At 43.5% G+C, this 14,642-nt stretch overlaps 1 protein-coding gene across 3 annotated transcripts in view; it reads right to left on the reverse strand.

The window, feature by feature from the left end:
• Positions 1-3,158: 3,158 nt before the first annotated feature.
• The window catches only part of engl (endoglin, like), a 36,779-nt gene continuing 25,295 nt past the window's right edge, over positions 3,159-14,642 (reverse strand). The window contains exons 12-16 of one of the 3 annotated variants that reach the window (XM_034190796.1): positions 13,016-13,184; positions 12,720-12,955; positions 12,416-12,560; positions 12,133-12,234; positions 3,159-3,666 (exon numbers count right to left, since the gene is read on the reverse strand). In XM_034190796.1, coding sequence (XP_034046687.1) covers positions 3,548-3,666; positions 12,133-12,234; positions 12,416-12,560; positions 12,720-12,955; positions 13,016-13,184 — 771 coding nt within the window. In that variant the 3' untranslated portion in view covers positions 3,159-3,547. Of the gene's footprint in view, positions 3,667-9,597; positions 9,692-12,132; positions 12,235-12,415; positions 12,561-12,719; positions 13,185-14,642 lie in introns of all 3 variants that reach the window. The other 2 variants (XM_034190794.1, XM_034190793.1) reach the window with 2 other exon arrangements.

Below are 14,642 nucleotides of genomic sequence, written 5' to 3' on the forward strand. Positions count from 1 at the left end.
ACCTGCAGAAACACACAGGCGCTGATGTTCCAAAGAGGTCTCCCATCCATACTAACCAGATTCCACTCTGCTTAGCTTCTGAGACCTGACGGGATCAGGCTAACACACAGCAGACTGGCCAGAGTGGGACCATATGTACACTGGCAGTGTTAATTTAACACTGTCAGTGTTAGTTTTACACTGGTGATTTTATTGTATATGACCTGAAAATAACAAGGGGCCAAGAACAGAACATTATGTTGTACCAGTAAGTATGATCTTATTGGTGACAGCACAAGATCAGAAATGTCAGGAAAGTTGTTTAATCTGTCTAAAGTGACTCCTGGAGGTGACAGAACAACTTGTGAAGTCACCTTCTCAAGTTCTATGTCGATACAGGCAGTGGTTGTCTTGGGTACGCTGCCACATTTATGTTCTCACACTCACTTACCTCACACTAACCCTGCACTGTCAGAGCTAGACAAATCTCAGAGCTGGTTGCATGTGCTGGAGTGGTGGCGCCAACGTGTTGTCAGAAATTGAAAGGTCATCATAATATCACTCATCTTCAACCACTTGCTCCAATTAGGGCTCACGGGGGGCTGGTATTCATGGAGCAACAGCGCCCCCCAGAGGACCGTACCATCAACCCCAGGAGGCACCCTCCCCACAACCCAGGAACCCCAGACCCGGCCACACTTGGCTAGTTGGCCCCACAAGCCAATTCCCCCCAGAGGACCGTCCCATCAACCCTGGAGGTGGAACCTGGAAGGAAACATAAAAAACACAAAATCCAACCCCCAGCGGACTTCATTAAACCACCCCGGGGGCAAATAAAACAACCGGTAAACCCTGTTACCCCCCCCAGCACACCGAAAGACCCCAGATCACTCCCAGAGCCTATCGTCAGCTCAATTTTGGCGAACGGCACAAAACTACCAAGCTGGGGAAGGAAACAGGAAAAACTAACCCAGTCCCATCCCCTAAGCGCAGCGGAAAACCGGAAATACGTCCGGTGCCCCAAACCAACCATACCACCAGCCCATCGGGAGGGGTGGAACTACCGAAATGGCGAACGGCACAGATCGGCCCACCACTCCGACTGAGGTACGTTCCCGCTGCACCACACCCCGGTAACACTAATGACGAACGGTCAAAGGCCCACCGGCGCTGGAGTGGAACCGGGGATCAACCAAACACAAAAAAACGCCCCTGACAACCCCCCCCAGGTACAGAGGTTTTCTGATAAACGCTCAGCGTAACCAACCTGCACCACCCCACAACCCAAAAGACAAACGGTCTTAGAGCATGTGAGGTTGGGGTTAGGGAAACAGGGAAATTAAAACAACAAAACAAAATGACCCAATCCTCAAACAAAAATTACCTAACTCCAAATAATGATTACCTGAGTCCAGCCGAGCTCCGAACCACCAGTCGTTCACTCCAGCAGAACCACCTCTAAATCCCCAAACAATTTATAACCCCTTACATGAAAACAAAAAACAGCCCAAATAACTAAACAACCAAAGATCTGGCCCCCTTTTTTTTTTGTGTGTGTCCATTATTATGCCTGTCTAAGAACACCTGGAGATACGTCATTGTTCTCTTTCTTGACTCTTATGTGACCGGGGCAACATGGCGGCCTCAGCTCGTCCGAGCTGCATGGGCTCATCCGCAAGAGGAGCCAGAGGTCCCGTCGGAGGAGTCTCAGTGGGGCGAAGAAGAGGCAGCCCTGATCTGTGTCGGGGAAAGCCCCGAGACGAAAAGACCCGCTCTGATGTCCGCCCTCTCTCGCGTCCACGCTCCTTTATCCGATCATCTAGACGAATAGCCAAAGATATCAGCTCATCTGAATCTTTTGGTTCGTCACGGACTGCTAGCTCGTCTTTTAATGAATTGTTCAAACCATCCACAAACACTCCTCTCAAAGCTGCGGCATTCCAACCGGAATGAGCAGAAAAAATTCGGAAATCCACGGAATAATCCGCCGCACTCCGCCTCCCCTTGGGTGACGGAGTTATCTGCACCGGTATCGATAGTGCCGCAGCTACAGCAGCAGGAAGCAGAATGGCTGGAGCAGCAGGAAGCAGAACGGCTCCGTAATGCGAGCATCTGTTTGTTTAATTTGATTTGCGAGAGGCCGTAATTGCTCCCATATCTTCTCCAAGTATTCTTGAACTTTTTCAGCAAAAGAAACCGCTTCTGCCACTGGGTCCATTTTGGAATGGCCGGGAACTACTGTTGTGTGCAGACGCGAGTTGAGGAGCGGACCAGTGTCTGACTGAACCCAGCGCTAAAATAACCAGAAAGCGGTTCCAAAAACAAAACAAGTTTATTTCCCGTCTGTGCAATAATTGTGTACAACATAAATGTGCGGTTTGTCTGGCGAGGTGAAGGACGGCGCGCTCTCCAGCGCCCAAATGGATTGAAGCCCGACGCTTCTGGACCCAGACTCACCGCCGAACACCCCCCAGGTGGATACGACAAACTGACTCTGTGAAGGATGGAAAAGGTGAGGTAAGTCAACAGCTACAACAAATATCCTTCAAAGGCACACACTATCAGCAACACATTCAGGTCTGAATTTAAGCTTTATGTAAATGAGCAGCTTCTCACAACAGGTGGAGGATCATCAGTCCGTACGCCACGGCAGTGAGAAGCGAGCTGCACAATTCTTATCAATGTTCAAATATACTGCGTAACAAAATACCAAATTACTGTTAACACTTATTCAGACAATCATCACCTCTGATGTGTGCTGACAGCATGTGTCCCTCACCCGTCCTCCTTCACAGGCACGATGTGTCAAACCCAGGCGCGGTCCTCAGCGTCTCACAAACGAACGTCACAAGGTCGAGTTCCCGGCAATTCTGCTTGAACCACTCATGTCTTAAATGCAGAACGCCATCTCATTATCTGCTTCAGCTGAAAGTCTTTAAGTTTACACGTGAGCATCATCCACAGGTGCAGCTAATAATGCTGATGAGGGTGAAGGACTCTTCTGCCAGCACCGTCTCCACAGACAAAAAACCAGTTTGCATACCACCTGGAGAGCAAAGAAAAGAAAACAACACCAAAATGTCCAGCCAAACCCCCCAACACACAACAGATACATTCATATTCCTCATTAGGTCCTGTGTGGGGTTTTGATAATGAAAGGTAAAATCATGACAGATATATTTTCACTTCAAAGATTTAATTTATTTGACACAAAGAATTCATAGGGATGGACATATACAACAAACAGTTCACCCACAACACTGGCACTGTCACGACTAACTAACCTCTCAGTGCACCTTTGACCTAGTGCAGCTTTTCTACAGTTGCCGAGGATTTGGTTTTCAGTTTGAGTCACTCCAGTCAAGAATATATTTTGCAGAAATCCAGAAATCAGTCTGCCCATGGTATGAGTCGCTGCCAGTTTTGAAATGACTTGATGAAGAATGGCACGCAGCATCAAACATATTAGGTTTCGCTTTGAAACAAGCATCTGACTTCTCTGAAAGCTCTGAGTGAGTGTATTTGGACGGTTTCAGTCCTTCTCACATGCATCAGTGAATGCTACTCGCTAAAAGATCTGCACGAACATGGTGTTTGCACACACACACACACACACACACACACTCAAGCTCCAGTTGTTAGTGCATCTGTCCCATTTCTCCTTCAGAGTCAGATTTGCAGGAAATCCTGAGAAAGAGATAAAAGAATAAAACTGTTCAGACCTACAGTATCTGATATCTTGAATCTGCAGGTGCTTGTCTAATGCTGACATATTTTCTACTTCCAACTGCCAAAGTATAATTTAAACTACAGGGATCTGACGTTAGGTTCACCCTGTGGTCCTCCAGGTGTTTCTACAGTTCTTCTTTGTGGGCTTAAGAAAATGTGTTTGATTTGAACAAATGGCAAACTCTTGCTGGTTTAGTTTTTTTTTTTGGGGGGGGGGGGGGGTGAAGGGTGGGGCAAAACCACTAAATTTTATCTAACAAACAGCAGTGAAATATGCATGATACCCACATGCATATTTAAATGAACTTACTTTACTCTTTTGTTGATATACAATTTTCACAGAGAAAATTTACTGTAATGTAATGAATATTCTACTGCATATAGTCAGCAAAAACACATGAATTACTTCAATGGCCAAATTCAGTGGTCGCTGTGTCAACAGCACTGGCAGAGAATGAAGTCTGATAACAGAACTAAGAATGAAACATTTTAAAAATAAACATGAAAATTTAAATAAAAAGGTTTCACAGTTAAATAATAATATCAAAATGAGATGCATGCATGTCTTTCACAGAAAATAAGGTACATAAAAAACTGCAAGGACACTCAGATGTCATCTCTGTCAAAATGGATCATCTCAACTCTGACTGGGGGATCCCCAGGCGTTCCCAGGCCAGTGTGGAGATATAATCTCTTCCCAGATTGATGTGCCTGGAACACCTCCCTAGGGAGGCGCCCAGGTGGCATCCTTACCAGATGCTTGAACTACCTCAGCTGGCTCCTTTCAACGTGAAGGAGCAGCGGCTCTACTCCAAGCTCCCCACAGATGACTGAGCTTCTCATCCACCCTCCTGAGGAAGCCCATTTCGGCCACTTGTACCCCCGATCTAGTTCATTTGGTAATGACCCAACCCTCATGACCACAGGTGAGAGTAGGAATGAAGATTGACCAGTAAATCGAGAGCTTCACCTTTTGACTCAGCTCCCTTTTTTGTCACAACAGTACAGTAGAGCTAATGCAACACCGGCCCTGCTACGCCAAATCTCCGGCCAATCTCACGCTCTATTGTCCCCTCACTCGTGAACAAGTCTCCGAGGTACTTCAATCAATCAATCAATTTTTTTATATAGCGCCAAATCACAACAAACAGTTGCCCCAAGGCGCTTTATATTGTAAGGCAAGGCCATACAATAATTACGTAAAACCCCAACGGTCAAAACGACCCCCTGTGAGCAAGCACTTGGCTACAGTGGGAAGGAAAAACTCCCTTTTAACAGGAAGAAACCTCCAGCAGAACCAGGCTCAGGGAGGGGCAGTCTTCTGCTGGGACTGGTTGGGGCTGAGGGAGAGAACCAGGAAAAAGACATGCTGTGGAGGGGAGCAGAGATCGATCACTAATGATTAAATGCAGAGTGGTGCATACAGAGCAAAAAGAGAAAGAAACAATGCATCATGGGAACCCCCCAGCAGTCTACGTCTATAGCAGCATAACTAAGGGATGGTTCAGGGTCACCTGATCCAGCCCTAACTATAAGCTTTAGCAAAAAGGAAAGTTTTAAGCCTAATCTTAAAAGTAGAGAGGGTGTCTGTCTCCCTGATCTGAATTGGGAGCTGGTTCCACAGGAGAGGAGCCTGAAAGCTGAAGGCTCTGCCTCCCATTCTACTCTTACAAACCCTAGGAACTACAAGTAAGCCTGCAGTCTGAGAGCGAAGCGCTCTATTGGGGTGATATGGTACTACGAGGTCCCTAAGATAAGATGGGACCTGATTATTCAAAACCTTATAAGTAAGAAGAAGAATTTTAAATTCTATTCTAGAATTAACAGGAAGCCAATGAAGAGAGGCCAATATGGGTGAGATATGCTCTCTCCTTCTAGTCCCCGTCAGTACTCTAGCTGCAGCATTTTGAATTAACTGAAGGCTTTTTAGGGAACGTTTAGGACAACCTGATAATAATGAATTACAATAGTCCAGCCTAGAGGAAATAAATGCATGAATTAGTTTTTCAGCATCACTCTGAGACAAGACCTTTCTGATTTTAGAGATATTGCATAAATGCAAAAAAGCAGTCCTACATATTTGTTTAATATGCACTTTGAATGACATATCCTGATCAAAAATGACTCCAAGATTTCTCACAGTATTACTAGAGGTCAGGGTAATGCCATCCAGAGTAAGGATCTGGTTAGACACCATGTTTCTAAGATTTGTGGGGCCAAGTACAATAACTTCAGTTTTATCTGAGTTTAAAAGCAGGAAATTAGAGGTCATCCATGTCTTTATGTCTGTAAGACAATCCTGCAGTTTAGCTAATTGGTGTGTGTCCTCTGGCTTCATGGATAGATAAAGCTGGGTATCATCTGCGTAACAATGAAAATTTAAGCAATACCGTTTAATAATACTACCTAAGGGAAGCATGTATAAAGTGAATAAAATTGGTCCTAGCACAGAACCTTGTGGAACTCCATAATTAACTTTAGTCTGTGAAGAAGATTCCCCATTTACATGAACAAATTGTAATCTATTAGACAAATATGAATCAAACCACCGCAGCGCAGTGCCTTTAATACCTATGGCATGCTCTAATCTCTGTAATAAAATTTTATGGTCAACAGTATCAAAAGCAGCACTGAGGTCTAACAGAACAAGCACAGAGATGAGTCCACTGTCCGAGGCCATAAGAAGATCATTTGTAACCTTCACTAATGCTGTTTCTGTACTATGATGAATTCTAAAACCTGACTGAAACTCTTCAAATAGACCATTCCTCTGCAGATGATCAGTTAGCTGTTTTACAACTACCCTTTCAAGAATTTTTGAGAGAAAAGGAAGGTTGGAGATTGGCCTATAATTAGCTAAGATAGCTGGGTCAAGTGATGGCTTTTTAAGTAATGGTTTAATTACTGCCACCTTAAAAGCCTGTGGTACATAGCCAACTAACAAAGATAGATTGATCATATTTAAGATCGAAGCATTAAATAATGGTAGGGCTTCCTTGAGCAGCCTGGTAGGAATGGGGTCTAATAAACATGTTGATGGTTTGGATGAAGTAACTAATGAAAATAACTCAGACAGAACAATCGGAGAGAAAGAGTCTAACCAAATACCGGCATCACTGAAAGCAGCCAAAGATAACGATACGTCTTTGGGATGGTTATGAGTAATTTTTTCTCTAATAGTTAAAATTTTGTTAGCAAAGAAAGTCATGAAGTCATTACTAGTTAAAGTTAATGGAATACTCAGCTCAATAGAGCTCTGACTCTTTGTCAGCCTGGCTACAGTGCTGAAAAGAAACCTGGGGTTGTTCTTATTTTCTTCAATTAGTGATGAGTAGAAAGATGTCCTAGCTTTACGGAGGGCTTTTTTATAGAGCAACAGACTCTTTTTCCAGGCTAAGTGAAGATCTTCTAAATTAGTGAGACGCCATTTCCTCTCCAACGTACGGGTTATCTGCTTTAAGCTACGAGTTTGTGAGTTATACCACGGAGTCAGGCACTTCTGATTTAAAGCTCTCTTTTTCAGAGGAGCTACAGCATCCAAAGTTGTCTTCAATGAGGATGTAAAACTATTGACGAGATACTCTATCTCACTTACAGAGTTTAGGTAGCTACTCTGCACTGTGTTGGTATATGGCATTAGAGAACATAAAGAAGGAATCATATCCTTAAACCTAGTTACAGCGCTTTCTGAAAGACTTCTAGTGTAATGAAACTTATTCCCCACTGCTGGGTAGTCCATCAGAGTAAATGTAAATGTTATTAAGAAATGATCAGACAGAAGGGAGTTTTCAGGGAATACTGTTAAGTCTTCAATTTCCATACCATAAGTCAGAACAAGATCTAAGATATGATTAAAGTGGTGGGTGGACTCATTTACTTTTTGAGCAAAGCCAATAGAGTCTAATAATAGATTAAATGCAGTGTTGAGGCTGTCATTCTCAGCATCTGTGTGGATGTTAAAATCGCCCACTATAATTATCTTATCTGAGCTAAGCACTAAGTCAGACAAAAGGTCTGAAAATTCACAGAGAAACTCACAGTAACGACCAGGTGGACGATAGATAATAACAAATAAAACTGGTTTTTGGGACTTCAAATTTGGATGGACAAGACTAAGAGTCAAGCTTTCAAATGAATTAAAGTTCTGTCTGGGTTTTTGATTAATTAATAAGCTGGAATGGAAGATTGCTGCTAATCCTCCGCCCCGGCCCGTGCTACGAGCATTCTGACAGTTAGTGTGACTCGGGGGTGTTGACTCATTTAAACTAACATATTCATCCTGCTGTAACCAGGTTTCTGTAAGGCAGAATAAATCAATATGTTGATCAATTATTATATCATTTACCAACAGGGACTTAGAAGAGAGAGACCTAATGTTTAATAGACCACATTTAACTGTTTTAGTCTGTGGTGCAGTTGAAGGTGCTATATTATTTTTTCTTTTTGAATTTTTATGCTTAAATAGATTTTTGCTGGTTATTGGTAGTCTGGGAGCAGGCACCGTCTCTACGGGGATGGGGTAATGAGGGGATGGCAGGGGGAGAGAAGCTACAGAGAGGTGTGTAAGACTACAACTCTGCTTCCTGGTCCCAACCCTGGATAGTCACGGTTTGGAGGATTTAAGAAAATTGGCCACATTTCTAGAAATGAGAGCTGCTCCATCCAAAGTGGGATGGATGCCGTCTCTCCTAACAAGACCAGGTTTTCCCCAGAAGCTTTGCCAATTATCTATGAAGCCCACCTCATTTTTTGGACACCACTCAGACAGCCAGCAATTCAAGGAGAACATGCGGCTAAACATGTCACTCCCGGTCCGATTGGGGAGGGGCCCAGAGAAAACTACAGAGTCCGACATTGTTTTTGCAAAGTTACACACCGATTCAATGTTAATTTTAGTGACCTCCAATTGGCGTAACCGGGTGTCATTACTGCCGACGTGAATTACAATCTTACCAAATTTACGCTTAGCCTTAGCCAGCAGTTTCAAATTTCCTTCAATGTCGCCTGCTCTGGCCCCCGGAAGACAACTGACTATGGTTGCTGGTGTCGCTAACTTCACATTTCTCAAAACAGAGTCGCCAATAACCAGAGTTTGATCCTCGGCGGGTGTGTCGTCGAGTGGGGAAAAACGGTTAGAAATGTCAACGGGTTGGCGGTGTACACGGGGCTTCTGTTTAGGGCTACGCTTCCTCCTCACAGTCACCCAGTCGGCCTGCTTTCCCGGCTGCTCGGGATCTGCCAGGGGGTAACTAACGGCGGCTAAGCTACCTTGGTCCGCACCGACTACAGGGGCCTGGCTAGCTGTAGAATTTTCCACGGTGCGGAGCCGAGTCTCCAATTCGCCCAGCCTGGCCTCCAAAGCTATGAATAAGCTACACTTATTACAAGTACCGTTACTGCTAAAGGAGGCCGAGGAATAACTAAACATTTCACACCCAGAGCAGAAAAGTGCGGGAGAGACAGGAGAAGCCGCCATGCTAAATCGGCTAAGAGCTAGTAGCTACACTAAGCTAGCGGATTCCTAAAAACACGCAAAGTGAATAATGTGTAAATAATTTAGAGGTGATTCAGCAGAAGGAGTGCTTTAGTTAAGGCACGTAAAGATTACACTGGGAAACAAATCGTAATCTAGATAACTAGATCAATCTAACTGCGCAGATTAAACAGATAACAGATACAGAAAAACACCGCTGTGCTCCGGAACAGGAAGTGATACAATACCGCAGTGAGAGCCAACCACCAGTAGAGGCAAGCAAGATCAATTAGACCCAATTACCTAGTATTTAGAACCGGGACATCAATTAATGCTGGAAATCAGCAATGGGAAACAGGTGTAAGAGCAATAATTATTTTCAGTGAGTGCGGGTGTGGTTCCTCTGCAGGTCTTACCTCTACACAGAGCTAGTAGACTGATCATTCCAGAAGCCATCATGATTCTGGAGCACCAAATGGCCATTTCCTCCAGTTGGCTCAGGGCGGGGCCCTTTCAAAAACAAATCTATAGTTTGTTAAAATGTCCCCACTAACAACTACAGACACAAAATCTTGTCCATCTAACTGCATACCTGCACATCATTGCGTTTTTTTGTCGTTGTTGTTTTTGGTGGTATCAGAAAATAAGCAGGAATGAAATTATTGTAAAATCATACATCATAAGCAGTCTATCTGAATACATAAAGTTATGGCACATACACTCTCTTCACATAATTTCTAAGTCATGTGAGGCAACAACCTAAATATACGTTCTCACTAGCTTAACAACGTGTTCTTTGGGCAATGTCTAGATGCTAACCAGCTCTTGAAATAAGTTTAACCTCATATTTGTAACATACATATGAGTTGCATCAATAACACAAGAGCCATACTGATGAAAAACAGGACTAGAACAGACATCCTGTTATGTGCTGACGCGGGTCAGAGAACCGAACCAGCATCTGACAAGGGCCCAGCGCTAAATAACCAGAAGGCGGTTCCAAAAACAAAACAAATTTATTTCCCTCCTGTGCAATAATTTGTGTACAACATAAATGTTCAGTTGTCTGGCGAGGTGAAGGACGGCGCGCTCTCCAGCGCCCAAATGGATCAAAGCCCGGCGCCTTCTGGACTCAGATTCACCGCCGAACACCCCCCAGGTGGATACGACAAACTGACTCTGTGAAGGACGGAAAAGGTGAGGTAAGTCAACAGAGCTACAACAAATATCCTTCAGAGGCACACACTATCAGCAACACATTCAGGTCTGAATTTAAACTTTATGAAATGAGCAGCTTCTCACAACAGGTGGAGGATCATCAGTCCGTACGCCACGACAGTGAGGAGCAAACTGCACAATTCTCATCAATGTTCAAATATACTGCGTAACAAAATACCAAATTACTATTAACAATTATTCAGACAATCATCACCTCTGATGTGTGCTGACAGCATGTGTCCCTCACCCGTCCTCCTTCACAGGCACGATGTGTCAAACCCTGGCGCGGTCCTCAGCATCTCATGGCTTAAATGCAGAACGCCATCTCATTATCTGCTTCAGCTGAAAGTCTTTAAGTCTGCACGTGAACATCCTCCACAGGTGCAGCCAATAGTTCTGATGAGGGTGAAGGACTCTTCCGCCAGCACCTTCTCCACAGAAAAAAACAGTTTGCATACCACCTGGAGAGCAAAGAAAAGAAAACAGCACCAAAATGTCCAGCCAAACCCCCCAACACACAACACATCCAGCTCATTTCTGAGATATTTTTAGCTGCCATCTTGTATCAGGAATTATGTCCGTCAAGGACGTAATAAAATCATCACTGTTTATCTGTTTGTCTTTTAGCAGGATTACGTCAAAACTACTAGATTTTGACAAAATTTTCACCACAGATAGATATTAGGCCAAGGAAGACGCCACTGAATTTTGGAGGTGGTCCGGATTTGGATCCAGATCCGAATTCTGAATCAAGTTTTCACTTTGTAGAGGTTTTGAAGGTTTACTTCAAAACTACTTCACAGATTCTCACCAAATTTTCAACACAGCTATATATTAGGGCATGGAAGATTCCACTGAATTTCAGAGGTGATCCAAATCCAAATTCTGGATCAAGATTTGACTTTGTAGAGCCTTTGAAGGTTTACTTCAAAACTACTTCACAGATTCTCACCAAATTTTCAACACAGCTATATATTAGGGCATGGAAGATTCCACTGAATTTCAGAGGTGATCCAAATCCAAATTCTGGATCAAGATTTCAACTTTATATAAGCTTTGAAGAATTACTTCAAAACTACTTCACAGATTCTCACCAAATTTGCGCCACAGATAGATATTAGGGCATGGAAGACTCCATTGAATGTTTGAGGTGATCTGGATCTGGATTGTCACACATCATAAATCTCTGATTGCTCTTGTTTTCAGTGTGTTGTATGCCAAATCCAGTATTATTCTCCCTAAAAAATTAAAGTAGCGTGTATATGAGGTGATTTCAGTAAATGTGATTTGTGCATTGAAACTGAATGTTAATCACTACCCAGGCAATGGATGTGGCACTGTTATGATTCTGATTCTGAATATGATGAATTCAGTAGCTACCCAGCAGACTGGATGGTCGGCTGTCCGCCTTCCAAAACACCTGTTGTGTAAGCAGTAATCAGTTCTCTTTCTTTACATTTTCCAACTTCATTCAGCACAGGGCCCTCTTATACGTGTCTATGGACCCGGACTACATGTTACTGGCTGGTTCAATCACTGACTGTGTCCACTCTAATCTTTTCTTTTGTCCCCATTTCTATGACAGTAGCTTTACCGCCAAGGTTCTAGCCGTTCACAATTCAACAGACAGAATCAATAATCAATTTCCAATATTTACTCATGCTACTTAATGTCACATGAAGAATGATTATGTATTTGACATCATGGAGACACAGGGAGGCTGAAGTCATTACGTGTATAAGTGCAGATGCACCACAGCCCGGCCATCAAGCTGACACCCATCACAAAGGCCCCAAAGACAATCCCCATCATTGGTCCTGTCCCCACCATAGAGCCTAGAGACACAGAATACGTTTGAGATTTTGAGGCCAAACATTATAGAAAGTATGATTATTAGAATGCATATCTCAAAGTCTGAATTATGGTGTCCCAAATCCACAGAAAATGAATTATTCTAATTATACAAGATATCGATAGAAAACAACTTCTTTTAATGAGGTCAAGAGTAAAACTCACTGATTTGCTCTGGATGTTGACTGGCCAGTGGGGAGACACTCAGTCTCTTTGTTCTTTGGCCAGCAGGGGGCCTCAGTAATTTGGGTATTATTGAACGAGTGGGCTGAGTAACAACCATTGGCCTGGACAGGTTCCTGATCTCACACTGAAAAGGGAAGATGACTTTGTATTAGTTGCACATACTGAAGTAACCTTGCTGTTATCAGCAGCATGATAACAGTACATGGCAGGTTTGCACTACTCATCTTAAAAACTTTGTACCCAACTCAGCATGCATCACCATTGTTGTAACGTGATACTGTACCTGATGTCTGGGTGACCTGGTTGCGAGTGGAGGGATACGTAGCCCGTCGTGACATTCATTCTTTACCGTCCCCTTCATGGATTCCCCTCTCGTGGAGTCAGAGGTGCACAGAAGAATGCTACAGTGCAGAAACTGCATGGAGTCGTTATAAACTGACCTCAAAATAAAACTAAACCTCAAAGACTTTATCTCCTTCTCTGCTCTCGTAGCTGCGCTTCCCTCCTCTATCCGTAAACCGCCACCTGTGTAGCGGAGATGATTATGATCATTGCTTTTGTCCTCCTCCTCTTCCAGTTTGCCATCATGATGACGGTCTTCTGCTTGTGGGCTGAGGGTCAGTGAGACATCTGAGGAACACCCTTCCTTTATGACCATCCAGAAAGGAGACTTCTTTGGGTCTGACAGCGGCGAGACCACACATGACTTCACCTCCACACCATCAGCGGACGGCCCCTTAGCCGAAAGCTGCAACAAGTGAAATAACAGTGATGAAGTGAACAAAAAGTTTGAAATCTGCTTTTTAGTCTGTTATAATGTGGCAACATGAATGACACATGTGCATATGTGTGTGTGTAAACATGTTAAGGTTTCTGCAGCCAGAGTTATCTTTCTTACACACTCAATGCAGTTCAAAATTTTCATGCAGGCTGCACTTCAACTGACAGTCCACATACTCACAATGCAAAAAGTAAGACATTTTAAGCCTCACAGAATTTTGCCATTTTGACCCTTTCTGAGTGACAAATCGCTCAAAGTTTTTTTCTTTTTTTTTTGACAAGCAACAACAAATGAGGCTAACAGGGTCATTCAAAAATTAATTTGGTAGAATTAGTCCTTTTTTGGTAGCAGATTTAAACACAAACTGTTCAGAATGCTACCATTCATTATGAGAAAACCCCTCAGTGTAATGATGTGAAAGCGAGGCTGGAGTCAAGTGGTTTTGTTTACATTCTGTTGCCAAAGGGAATTCCCAAGAAACCATGTGGATCTGACAGACAACAACAACAACAACAACAACAGATATCATTTCCACTTTTGGGCTTCAAAGCACATATCATTCAAAAACTGATGAAGAAAAAGACACCTCCTGCAGGATAAAAGAGAAAGGGCATCCAATCTGAGGAAAGAAAATGTTAATCCAAGAAGTGCCAGACAAAATGCTGCTGACATCCTTTATGTGAAGACAATGTAACAAGAATATTATACATAAAAGAAGCTTTAACATCAATCAATCAATCAATCAATTTTTTTATATAGCGCCAAATCACAACAAACAGTTGCCCCAAGGCGCTTTATATTGTAAGGCAAGGCCATACAATAATTATGTAAAACCCCAACGGTCAAAACGACCCCCTGTGAGCAAGCACTTGGCTACAGTGGGAAGGAAAAACTCCCTTTTAACAGGAAGAAACCTCCAGCAGAACCAGGCTCAGGGAGGGGCAGTCTTCTGCTGGGACTGGTTGGGGCTGAGGGAGAGAACCAGGAATAAGACATGCTGTGGAGGGGAGCAGAGATCGATCACTAATGATTAAATGCAGAGTGGTGCATACAGAGCAAAAAGAGAAAGAAACAGTGCATCATGGGAACCCCCCAGCAGTCTACGTCTATAGCAGCATAACTAAGGGATGGTTCAGGGTCACCTGATCCAGCCCTAACTATAAGCTTTAGCAAAAAGGAAAGTTTTAAGCCTAATCTTAAAAGTAGAGAGGGTGTCTGTCTCCCTGATCTGAATTGGGAGCTGGTTCCACAGGAGAGGAGCCTGAAAGCTGAAGGCTCTGCCTCCCATTCTACTCTTACAAACCCTAGGAACTACAAGTAAGCCTGCAGTCTGAGAGCGAAGCGCTCTATTGGGGTGATATGGTACTACGAGGTCCCTAAGATAAGATGGGACCTGATTATTCAAAACCTTATAAGTAAGAAGAA

Source organism: Thalassophryne amazonica, chromosome 16 (assembly GCF_902500255.1).
Source record: "Thalassophryne amazonica chromosome 16, fThaAma1.1, whole genome shotgun sequence".
Lineage (NCBI taxonomy): Eukaryota > Metazoa > Chordata > Actinopteri > Batrachoidiformes > Batrachoididae > Thalassophryne > Thalassophryne amazonica.